General features: G+C 34.7%; 1 protein-coding gene across 4 annotated transcripts in view; it reads right to left on the bottom strand.

Annotated features, from left to right (window-relative positions):
• LOC107723823 (E3 ubiquitin-protein ligase RNF130-like) overlaps nt 1-12,606 on the bottom strand; it is a 62,689-nt gene that overhangs the window by 14,810 nt on the left and 35,273 nt on the right. For all 4 annotated transcript variants that reach the window (XM_016532533.1, XM_016532534.1, XM_016532531.1 and 1 more), the window contains 3 exons: nt 10,879-11,129; nt 7,168-7,239; nt 2,552-2,634 (listed from right to left, as the gene is read on the bottom strand). In XM_016532533.1, the coding sequence (XP_016388019.1) occupies nt 2,552-2,634; nt 7,168-7,239; nt 10,879-11,129 (406 nt within the window). The remainder of the gene's footprint in view (nt 1-2,551; nt 2,635-7,167; nt 7,240-10,878; nt 11,130-12,606) is intronic.

Raw genomic sequence — 12,606 nt, 5'->3', positions numbered from 1 at the left:
TTGTAATTGCGATTTATTAATTACGATTATCACAATTTACATTGAATGATGTTTATACCATTGTTTGATGCAACTGCATGCCGTATTTTTATATGAAAATAAACAAGCTGAAAACACTCTAACTGAAAAACCTTTAGTGCTTTTCTATAGTATTAAGCCTCAAATGTCAAATATACATCGGGTTGGCTTCTTCTTTAAATAAAAATATGAATGGTATCATAATGTTACACTAAAACTAAAACAATGGAAAAACCCTTAAGATAACATGTAAAAAGAAAAAACATATCTTAAGTGTGCAGAATAACATAAGTGGACTTTGAACGATTAATTGCCGCTTTGAACGATTACGTAATTGTGGCATCCATAATTGTAATTGCGATTAGAAATTTGATTAATTGTGCAGCCCTACTGGATGGTCATCCAACCATTTCTCACTATGACTAAGAGTTTCAGACTGGTTTGTTGCTGGATGCCAGCAGCTGTCTGAGGCAGCACAAGCTGCAACTCATGAGTGTGTTATTTGATCTGACTGGAGTGAAGCAGTGATTCAGTCGTAAGCAGAGAAAAATGCAATTAACCAGGCCCTGGATTAGCATTTCATCGCTGCTGTACAGTTGTAGAGACTGAAAGAGGGAGCGAAAGAGATAATAAGGATAGAATGTGAGTGGGTGTGGATGAAAAGAGAAAAATATTAATGCAATGGTACAGTAGATATCGTGGAGAGATGACTGATACTATACTTAAAGAGATGGTTCACCCAATTTTTTATTTTTTATTTTAAATCTTTCAAATCATTTACTCATTCCAAACCTGTATGACTGACATTCTAGCATCAAACATAAATGGAGATATTTAGCAGAATGTCCAAGATACTTCATAAAATGAAAAGGGATGAAGAGCAGAAAATCATACAGGTCTGGAACAACATGAAGGTGAGCAAAAGGCAAAAGTTTCATTTTTGGGTGAACTATCTCGTTAAAAGGAAGCATCTCAATTGCTAAAAACATAAGCAACAAAGTTATGTCTGTCAAAAAGAGGAAGGAATGACAACAAACCAGTAATCATGACAAAACTGGTGAGTTCCTACACGTTGCCGCTCACAGTGTATCTACTTAAGCAGTTATAACATATGATAATGTACAGTATGCATGTTTGGTGTAAGGTGATCCACAAAATTAGCAGCAAGACTTCCAGCTGTGTGACCGGGTCATACTCGACAGATGGTGTCTGAAACTGTAGGAAAGGGCATGTTTGTGTATTTGTGTGTGTGTATACTATATGTCACATTCCTTTAATACACTGTGCATGAATAGTGTGTATTTGTTTGTAATTTTAAATGTGTGTGTATGTTTGTTTGTTGGCTGCCTAGAGGTCACTGGAAGCTGAGCTGCTAAAAATAAGCAGAGCAGGTCTGACAGGGCAGTGATTCACAGCCACAGCAGTGCCATATTTCCTCAACAAACTCACATCTCACAACAGCAAGTGACCCCTGATCTCCCTTTCTCTCTCCCTCCCTCTCTCTCCAAATGTCATTTGAGCATTATTCAAAGTCTGGAGTGAAAACCAAATTGCATTGGGCAATGCAAACAGATTTTGTCAGTGGACAACATAAGCCAAGACTTTAAAATGGAAAAATCTTTATAATTTATGACCATAACACGGGCAGTTTCTATTTAAATTCTGAATAAAAACATTAAGGATAACAATAATATAAATGTAATTATTATTATTGCTGATATACAACAACAACAAAAGAGAATGAAAGAAATGTATATTAATAAACATTATTATTATTATTAGTAGTAGTAGTAGTCCATTAATAAACAAAAAAGAGAAAGTAAGAAATAGTAGATTAAAAAAAGCATTAAAAAAAAAAAAAAGTTAATTTGCAAGTTAAAATAAAGTGGATATTGCATTGCCTTTATTCAACAAAGCAAAACTATATACATTTGTGCGCACGCACACACACACACTGATTCACAGCCACAGCAGTGCCATATTTCCTCAACAAACTCACATCTCACAACAGCAAGTGACCCCTGATCTCCCTTTCTCTCTCCCTCCCTCTCTCTCCAAATGTCATTTGAGCATTATTCAAAGTCTGGAGTGAAAACCAAATTGCATTGGGCAATGCAAACAGATTTTGTCAGTGGACAACATAAGCCAAGACTTTAAAATGGAAAAATCTTTATAATTTATGACCATAACACGGGCAGTTTCTATTTAAATTCTGAATAAAAACATTAAGGATAACAATAATATAAATGTAATTATTATTATTGCTGATATACAACAACAACAAAAGAGAATGAAAGAAATGTATATTAATAAACATTATTATTATTATTAGTAGTAGTAGTAGTCCATTAATAAACAAAAAAGAGAAAGTAAGAAATAGTAGATCAGCATTAAAAAAAAAAAAAAGTTAATTTGCAAGTTAAAATAAAGTGGATATTGCATTGCCTTTATTCAACAAAGCAAAACTATATACATTTGTGCGCACGCACACACACACACACATACACACACACACACACACACACACACTTACTTGCAAGGTAGGATGCGGACCACATCGTTTAGCTGATAACCTTCAATGCACACAGCACAATGATTAAAATCTGGCTCCGTTTCCTGCAAGACATGAACACACAAAAAAAAAAAGAATAAAGATGAGCCTTTTCATGAGTAAAGATGTAGTGAAAAATTTAATTGTCAACATTAGAAGTAACATTAGGACACAGATGCAGGGTACATCAGGGAAGTTTTAGGATCATTTGCCAGTCAAACAAGAATAGGACTATGTCAAATGGCAAGAACTAGCAAAAATCATTTTAACAGAAGCCAAAAACCAATAAATGACCATTGACCACACTTAAAGTGTAAATGCTGTCCGACAAGACACATTCTAAGCAATTGTTTTTAAAATTGTTATGTGCAGCTGCATTTTTGACCAATGCTACTCAGCACCACACCACAGAAATAGAAACCAAGTGACCATTGCAATGTTCTGTTGTTTATCACTGGATGTCACAAGATCAAAAAAAGAAGGAAACCTAATAGTCCTGATATAGTGCACATTTTTATCATGTGACCATTAATTAAAAAATAAATATCATATACACAGCCACCTGTTACTGAGAGTAATAAAATAAGATTTAATCTCACATCAAATCTTGTTTTGTCCATAAAGCAGGCAGGAAAATGTGTAATATTCTAATTGTGTAAAAGTTTTCACAACATTAAAATATTTAGACACATTAGTTTTACAAATCTAGGGACACTTAAGTAAAAAAGAAAGGTCAAGACAAGCACATTGTATTATGGGAAGCAGTATATTTGGTAAATGAAGTAGGTCATCTGGGTATTCCACGTGCACCATAAATGTGCATACTCTGCACAGTACACTTACGGCATACTCCATTCCTAATATAAGGTATGATAGCATGCCATTCTGAACATTCGACTGTATTTTGTGTCAAATAATTTCCTAACACGGAAATACTGGAATGGAAATAGAATAAAAACAGAAAGTAGTGTGGAAAACATTCCATCAGTGTGGTTCTAGAAACTCATGTCAACTCCCAGAGAAAACTATGGGAAGCTGCTCAGGTAAACAGTGTCTCTATGTAGTTATTGCAGGGTGACTGAGCAGGAGAGAACGATCATTCAGCAGATTTAGTAGATACAATGTGTCAAAGATGCTGTATTTCTCTGGCTGTTTTCAGCCCATCTGTCACTTGACTGACCTATGAGGTCGGTCTGAAGCGAATCTTGACACCACAGAGGAAACGTTGCCTACTTGGAGGAGTGACCAGTGATCTGCATTTCTACACATGCATTTTGTTTTTTTATAACCCTTTATTACCAATTAAGAAAAGCCTGATTATGACAAAGCTATTACAAAAATTAGCTAGTGTAGTGATGTTAATGTATTGATATATGCATATTTATTATTTGATTTGATTTTAGCAATAAACAGCATTATTAACTAAAATGATCAAAAAATCGTTTTTGGACATTCAAATAAAGCTGAAATAAAATAAAATAAAACCAGATGAAAAACTTATACTTCAACAAAAATGAGAAATTTTGAATTTGCAACTAACTGAAATAAAGCTTTAAAACTAAAGTCTTACTACTTTAATTATAAAAAAAAACAAAAAAAACTGAAATAAATTAAAGCTAACTAATTAATTAATTTGCTAATGAATTTCCTATAAGACTAAACATTATGCAGGAAACCAAGCAGCAGTAACAGTTTCAAATACTATTTACCGTATTGGCCCGAATATAAGACGACCCCTCTTTTTCCAGATGTACCTTTTGGAAAAAGGCTTTTTAAAAACCACATCTTGTTTTTTCTCAGTAAAACACATTTTGTCTTCAATTATTTTCATATTGCATATTTTTCCTATTTTAATTTTTGTTTTGAAAGTATGGTAAAAACTGGTAAAATGTACTAACAATCACATTTAAAAAATATACACTTTTTGATATACCATTAAAAAGAAAAAAAAAAACAGGTAGCCCATCTGAATTAGGACATTTAGGCTATCCATCTAATAGTAGCCTACCAAAGTCTTATTAACAGTAGAAGTTAAATCTTACTGTAGTCTTGCGTCACAAAGGGAGTTTAAAATCACAAAGGGAGTTTGGTCCCATCAGGCTAACGTGACAGTCACGACTCATGCAGCTGTAAGGTTTTCTTTTTCTTTTGTTTTTACTCTCGATCTTTACAACACGCATTACATTACGTATTTCATGGCACACTCGTTTTATGCGTATTTGGTGCCACCTATTGTTGTGGGTGTATTATTGACATGTTAAAGTCTAGACCCTGAATATAAGACGACCGCGTTTTTTCAGATGTATTTCCAAGAAAAAAACATTGTCTTATATTCGGGTCAATACGGTATATATCATCATAGCATAAATATACCTCTAGTAGCAGGCAACACATCACTCAGGCAGCTAACCGGACCTCCCTGGGCATAGAGCCATTTAGAAAGTGACAAAAATCATCCTAGATTTTATATCACGCCCTGTTCTTCCTGGAAGCATCTTCTCTACTCTAGATGCTATTTCCGTCACCTGGCAGTGTCCTGTCTACTCTGCATGGTCAAGGTCATGTTGTGGTGAGTGGTGTTCAGTTTCTAATGGGGCCCTCTCAGCGTGAGAGTCATCGACTTTGGTCCGGTCAGTCCCTGCAGAGGGACATGGCTTATACTCAGAGGCTTAGAGGCTTCAGCCAAGGCAGTGAAGCTGTAAGGATGCTTTATCACTGGAAAATGCGTCATAACTGACCAAAAATGCGTATGTGATCACATGAAAAGGAAAAGGAAAAAGGAGAGAGAGAGACAGAGGCAGAGAAAGACAGACAGATGTTCTCTCTCTCAGATGAAAGGTTTCAATTTCTTGCAGCACTTCTCCAAGGCCACTAATGTTTTATTCATGGCTGATGTGAGCTGACCTTGACAGGGCTATCATACACACTGACTGGCACGGCTCCACCCTTTTTCCAAACCGAACAGCTGTGACGTTTCACGACCCTTCTTACCTTATCGCTCACCTGACAGTCATTCACCTTTACACAGGTCAATGTCTGTCTTTGGACTCTGTGGTACATTCAGCAAGATTATTTTCAGAGATGAGCCAATGGCCAATTATTGATTAAATTAAGACCTTGAGCAAAGGTTTAATATGCATTATATTATTATACAAGTAATGCTCCACTATATGCATCGATATTCTGTGCGTTAGTTTTTGTAAAAATCCCTACATCCCTACTTAATTATAAAAAGGACAAAAAGCAGTGCAGTGTTGTTTGTTTTGCTGTAAAAAGAAAAACTGATTTCAACAGTTTAACCTGCTCTGAGTTTACTTTTTTAAATTATATTTTAAAAATGTAATTTAGTTCTGTGATGGCAAAGCTACGGAAGTTCTAAGCGGCCATGCAATATTATTATCCCAAACGCGTACAGTAAAGTGGACATACAGTATAGCCTACAACACCCCATCAGTTATATTCAGGTCAATAGTGCCACCTGTTGGCGCAGTTTTGTAACTTAGAGAACAACTTTTGTTATGTCGAGATAACGAGAAAATTAAGTCGTTATAACGAGAAAACAACTTTTGTTATGTCGAGATAACGAGAAAATTAAGTCGTTATAACGAGAAAACAACTTTTGTTATGTCGAGATAACGAGAAAATTAAGTCGTTATAACGAGAAAACAACTTTTGTTATGTCGAGATAACGAGAAAACAAAAAGGAAAAAAAATATATTGCATGGCCGCTTAGAACTTCCGTACAAAGCTGAATTTTCAGCAGCCAGAATATATGCTGATTTGGTGCTCAAGAAGCACTTATTACCATCAATGTTGAAATCCGTTGTGATGCTTAATATTTTTATGGAAACTGTCATACATTTTTTAAATACTTAGATGAATAGAAAGTTCAAAAAAGTAAAAAAAAAAATTAAAAAAAATAGAAATGATTTGTAACATTATAAATGTATTTACTGTCACTTATCATTAATTTATTAAATCCTTGATTTAATTTCTGATTTCTTTAAAAAAAATTATTATGCATTCTATTATGCAAGCAATGATGCATTTACTGTGCATTAGTTTTGTTAAAACCAGTACATGCAGTGCAGTGTTGTTTGTTTTGCTGTAAACAGAAACAGGGATTTCAACAATTTAACCTGCTCTGAGTTTGCTTTTTCTAAAGTAATAATAGTGAGCAGATACGTATCACCATCGCAATTTCCAAAGGCGCCACATTTTGTTTATGCTCTTTAGGCGTCTGCTTTTAAACCGCATGCACTCTTTGCAGACTGTAATGCATGGGTTGCTGCTAGACTGAAACCTGGATTTAATGTAAATGCGATTGTAACTACTTGTATTTTTCAGAAGTTAATACAGTTGTTGAACGCATAAAGAATGTGATTAAGCACTCAGAAGAATAGTGACAACTATATTTAGCTGCAGTATGTACGTGTCCAGTGAGTCCTTAATGGAATACGGAGATGCATTATGAATGGAGAATTACACAAACAGTTCCATAATAGGACACAGTGCTGTTTACTATAGTCTGGCGAACATGACATAAATAGAGTCAAGCCTGAGAAAAGTAAACAAGCAATGACGTCAAAAGACCTCACCTTGTCCCCTCTTTTTACTGTCCTGGTACTCAGCTTGCTAATGGCCTTCTTGGCAGCATCGCCCAGCCGTCGCTATAGTAACAAAGGACAGAGAGGAGAGAGTAATTCACAATTTTAGATTCACAGCTTGACTTAATGAAACAGGAAATTAAAATGACTAAACAAAGCTGGGGAATAAAAGACTCTGAACAGCAGTAAAAAAAATTGCAATTCAGATTTTGATAAATAAGGTAGAGCTGAATAATAATGCAGAGGAGAAAGCATTAACAATATTAATTGTGATAAAAGCAACATATCAGAGTGTCTTATCAGGATTCAGGATTGTATAAAGCAAATTAGACCGGGTTAGTGAATGGCCTGACAGAGAGGGCCATAAATAAAAGACTCTAAGTGCAGCCTGTAATGGGCAGTTCATTGTATGTGTGTGTTTATGAGTGTTTTTTTCTGAGATGTCCTCGGTCTTCATTCTGCCAGTTTATTGCTAAATAAACAGCTCAGTGATTTACCTCTGACAGTTTACAGGAAAAACCAAAGGTTTTTCTCTGTCTGTGTGTGTGTGTGTGTGTGTGTGTGCGTGCGTGCTATATTTGCAAGGGTCTCAAAATGTCCTCACAAATAAAGACACAAATAAATCTCTTAAAACTAATTCATGAGGACGTCTTCACAAGTACAGTTCATAAAATGGCCAAATTATGTTTTAATTAAAATCTAAAAATGCCAAAGGGGTTAGGGTCAGTCTGCACTAATTATAATAAGCTTAATTAAAAAAACTATAGAAGTCAATGGGAGGTACAGTATGTGTGTGTGCCTGTGTATGTAAACGTTTGCGATTACATTTAGGTTAGATGCCACCAAAACACTAAAATGACATGTTAATCAGCTAAATACTCAGTCCATTTACTCTACCATTCAAAAGTTTGGGGTCAGTAAGATTTTTTTAAAGTTTTTGAAAGAAGTCTCTTATAAATCACCAATTATGCTTTTATTTGATCAAAAATACATTAAATAGTAATATTGTGAAATAGCATTAGAATATTTATTAGAATTATTAGCTCATTCAGAAATCATTCTAATATCAATTTGGAGCTCAAAAACATTTCATAATATAATCCATGTTGAAGTTGTTCTGCTTAATATTTTTGTGGAGACAGTCATACATTTTTAGGATTCTTGGATGAATAAAGTTTAAAAGGACAGCATTTATTTGAAATAGAAATGTTTTGTAACATTATAAATGTATTTACTGTCACTTTGGAATAAATAATAATAATAATAATAATAATAATAATAATAAAGACAAGACAAACAATGTTTACATTAGATTTTGAAATTGTTTTGACATCATATTATTTACAGATGTATTCACAAGACTGAATAAGCAATAATCACACTAGCAAAGATGTTCAGAGCAAAATTAGGTTAATAGGAAGAAAGCGATGTGCAAATGAGGTTATGCTGAAACTGTTTATGACTTGCCCCCTTAAAAAAAGGTTTAAGTAACCTTACACATGGTCAGGTTATTAGGCATAATCTGTGCAAGGCCTTGCATTTAAATGCACTCAGTGTTTTTATTTCAATCCTCCATAGTATAAACTGTGTCTACTACTTTAAATCTAACTGGTAAATAAGAGATTCTGATTTTATATATTTCACATGTATACCAGCAGCTGTTAATACAGCTTGATTAAAGCCTGTTTATGCCAGTAATAAATTCAGAGGTCTGGTAAAAGTGAAAGGGCTGAGAGACATCAATACTACAGTGGAGTAATGAGCAGTCTGTGTGTGTGGAACTAGACGCTGAAGAGGCAGAGTGTCACCAAACACACACACACACACACATTTCTGCATTAAGATTTCATGAGCTGGGAAGGCTGTGCCATTTACTACTAGAGTTGGGGTACTCGGACTCGAGTCCGGTCTCGAGTACAGTTTTTTAAAGGACTCGGACTTGTCACAGACTCGGATGCATTTTTACTCAGACTTGAGCCTTTCGGACTCGGAAAATATGTCTGAGGTTAACCAAGTCCAGGGACAGTTGACGGAAATGTCACTGACTCAATGCATTATTACGAAAGGGATATTCAGTATTTGCATGTGTTTTTAAGTCTTGTCCAGTAGGCTACTTGAAAGCCGACGGGTTTCTGTGCTCACACACCGAAAGCGCGCTCACAGAATAACGCGCCTCTCAGTCAGCATGCGAATGCCGAGTTCTTTCGCTTAAGTTCTCTTAAATTCTGTTATTGCTACACACTTACACGAAAAGTTATGTCAAAATTCCCGTCTTGGAGACTATTCATGTAAATGCAGTCAATTTTGTCTTAAGTGAACTTGAACAGTTGGGAGAAATACTGATGTGTTAAAATATTTGATCTATGCGTCAGATCTTAAAGCAACAGCGTAAACCATGCAGCCGCCGACTGCGTCATAAATGTTAATCAAACAAAAGAAAAGGAGAAAATCACTCACTGCTCTTGACTGAATCACTTTAACTTTAATAAGAATGTATACGTGAAGATTATTTTTACATTTATTACTTCATGAAATGTCTTTAGTAGGCTATTTCTAGAAGCCTTTACTAGGCTACTATCTACTACTACTATATTAAAAAACGTTTTAACAAACTAAAAAAAAAAACTATTTAATTTGTATTTTTGAGTAATATATTTATTTATCATTTAGCTTGTAAGTAATACTTGGAGTGTTTACTTGCCTTCAGTAAGCTTGAGAATGTTTTATTACATTAGTTTATTTTTTGCTTTTGTATTAGTGGCAGTTTTTTGCTTCAAAGAAAAATCCTTTTTCTAACATCTGTGCGGCAATAGTTTTTATGGGTCCAAAATCGCCTTGGGCGTGCATTATTTTCTAATAATTCAACGGCCCATCATCAATTATTCCTTACATAATGTAATTTATTGTAATTAATGTAACTATAAATGCATTCAAAAATAAAACAGGTGTGAGTTGCCTGTGACTTATGGAAAGTATAGGGCTTTTATACACAGTGTGTGCCATTGTACAGACCAGGTTAATCCCTCACAACTTCATTTTCATCCAAGAAAAAAAATCTAAATGCCCTGTCTAAGGGGTCCGTGTACTTTGGCGTGCATTTATTATTTATCTTTTCTTTTTTAACCCAGAAATTAAAATGCAGTTTCTTCTTTAATGGTTCAAACACTGATTCATAGAATAAGCAGACACAAACTCATTTTGATGATTCAAAATTCATATTTCATTAAAAATCATAAAAAATGAGGACACTAATTATTAATCAAAAATCAAAATGGCAAGATGCAATAGAGGTTTGCTTTTGTTACATTTAAATGGACATTGCGTTTTTCTAGTTGTAAAGGTTAAAACAATGTTAAGATACTAATAAATAATAGAGTTTCGTTGGACTCGGACTTGAGTCCGACTCAGCCCATTTTGGACTCGATTGGTTAAAGACTCGGACTTGACTTGGACTCGACTTAGGTGGACTCGAACCCAACACTATTTACTACTATCTTTGAACACACAGGAATTTCTTGAAGGTCAGATAAGCCTGGTTAATATCAGAGAGGTCTTTAAAAACCTTGCCAGATTTTTCGTTCAGATGCAAGCTTGAGGATGAGAGTGTATCTGTGTGTTTTGTTCAAAAGAGCTGCAGAAGAATACTGAAGCAGAAGTGTTAGGTTGGTATTTCAGTGTACTGTACTGTATGTTGTGTAAGACCTGACTGCGGTCCCGAGCGCTGGTGTCTCTGATCTTCTGGATGAAGTAGAAGATCAGCCAAGCAGAGGAGATAATCATCAGTACGATAAAGGAGATGGAGACGAACACCAAGGAGCCGCGGTTGATGTTCTTGGGCAGTCCTCGTGACCCCACCATCACGGATACCAACACAGTCTGGTTCTTCTCCAGAAAACCCAGAATCTCCTTTCCAAAGGACTCCGTGATCATTACTGTCACTATGTCTCCAGTGCCTTTGGAGAAAGAAGTTATATTGAGATATAGGATATTTTGATCCAAGAAAATTGTGTTAAGGAAAAAAACAACAACAAAACTAACAAACAAAATGATATACAAAAATTATTAATAATAAAATAATTAATAAAATAATACTACTAGTAGTAGTAATAATAATAATAACAACAACATGCATTTTATTATTTTGCAGCACCTTTTATATATCAAAAGGCAGCTCAAATTAAATTTTTTGCATATTTTCATGTGATGGCAACATGCCAAAAAAGCTTGACTGTAAACTGTTTGAAAATTAAGATATTTGGACATAAATATTAGTACTGCAATTTTAGAGTAAAATAAAATTATTTGTATTACTTATTTTAAAATATGTATTTTACAGTTTTATTGCAAATTATTACAATATAGTTCTTATTTTGTTTAAAATTTTTATTTTATAATAAATAAAAATAAAAATAATTTTTTATAGTCATATTGAATTGGTCAAAAAGAGTGGGAATAAGGCCTATAAAAACTCAAATGGAAAGAGTTTTCTGAAATGGTTAAGTAATAACCATTATTAAGTATATACGTATAAAGTAAATAAAATCTCACACAGAAACACCGATGTTGTCCACTTCAGTTTAATACTCCTGATCTGACCTATTAAACATTCACAGTCACACAAATGGCACAGTAATCATGCCAACACAAAATGAGGACAAACAAACACCCCGTCCATCCCCCCACCACAGACACACACACACACAATGACACAGATCTGGAGCTTAGGCCGTGCCACAGACACTGATATAAAACTGGCCCTTAGGCTTTGCAATAATAAGGTTAGAACAGTACAGATGGAAACCTATTGCAGATCTGTCTTAGTCAGTGATCTAATCTAGTATTTTGCACTTGAACTGCCCTAAAGGAAACCAAACGCAATGACAAATACCATCACATGACTGTTGTGATGGTCAGAATACATTTAAGCAAATGAGACTCAAAAAATGTTATTTTAACCAAAGCAAAGATATGATTAACCCTTGATAGCACAAACTCAAATTACAAACCATTTTGAGAGATATGTTCCAGGCTGCCTCTGCTGTAACAACTGCTGTCATATCTAGCCATGCCCTGACATTTTCACATACAACTTTGTGTTTGTGGTTTATGGCATTTTAGTCTGCAAGTTTTTGGATTGACAGACTGCTGCAACACATCTGTGATGTAATGTTCTTTGATAAACCACCGAGATGCCATAATTCAGCATTAAAGGGGTGGTTCATTGCGATTTCACTTTTTTAACGTTAGTTAGTGTGTAATGTTGCTGTTTGAGCATAAACAATATCTGTAAAGTTACGAAGCTGAAAGATCAATGCAAACGGAGATATCGTCTTTTACAATTCTGCCAGTTTAATGCCTACAAAAACGGCTGGTAGGGACCACAACAAGTTACGTCCCGGGTTCGTGACATCACAAACCCAGATAAACCCC

This window comes from Sinocyclocheilus rhinocerous, unplaced genomic scaffold, assembly GCF_001515625.1.
Source record: "Sinocyclocheilus rhinocerous isolate Xijiao unplaced genomic scaffold, SAMN03320098_v1.1 scaffold1085, whole genome shotgun sequence".
Taxonomy (NCBI): Eukaryota; Metazoa; Chordata; class Actinopteri; order Cypriniformes; family Cyprinidae; genus Sinocyclocheilus; species Sinocyclocheilus rhinocerous.
Note: the sequence above shows the minus strand (reverse complement) of the source record. Positions and strands in the feature narration are given on the sequence as shown.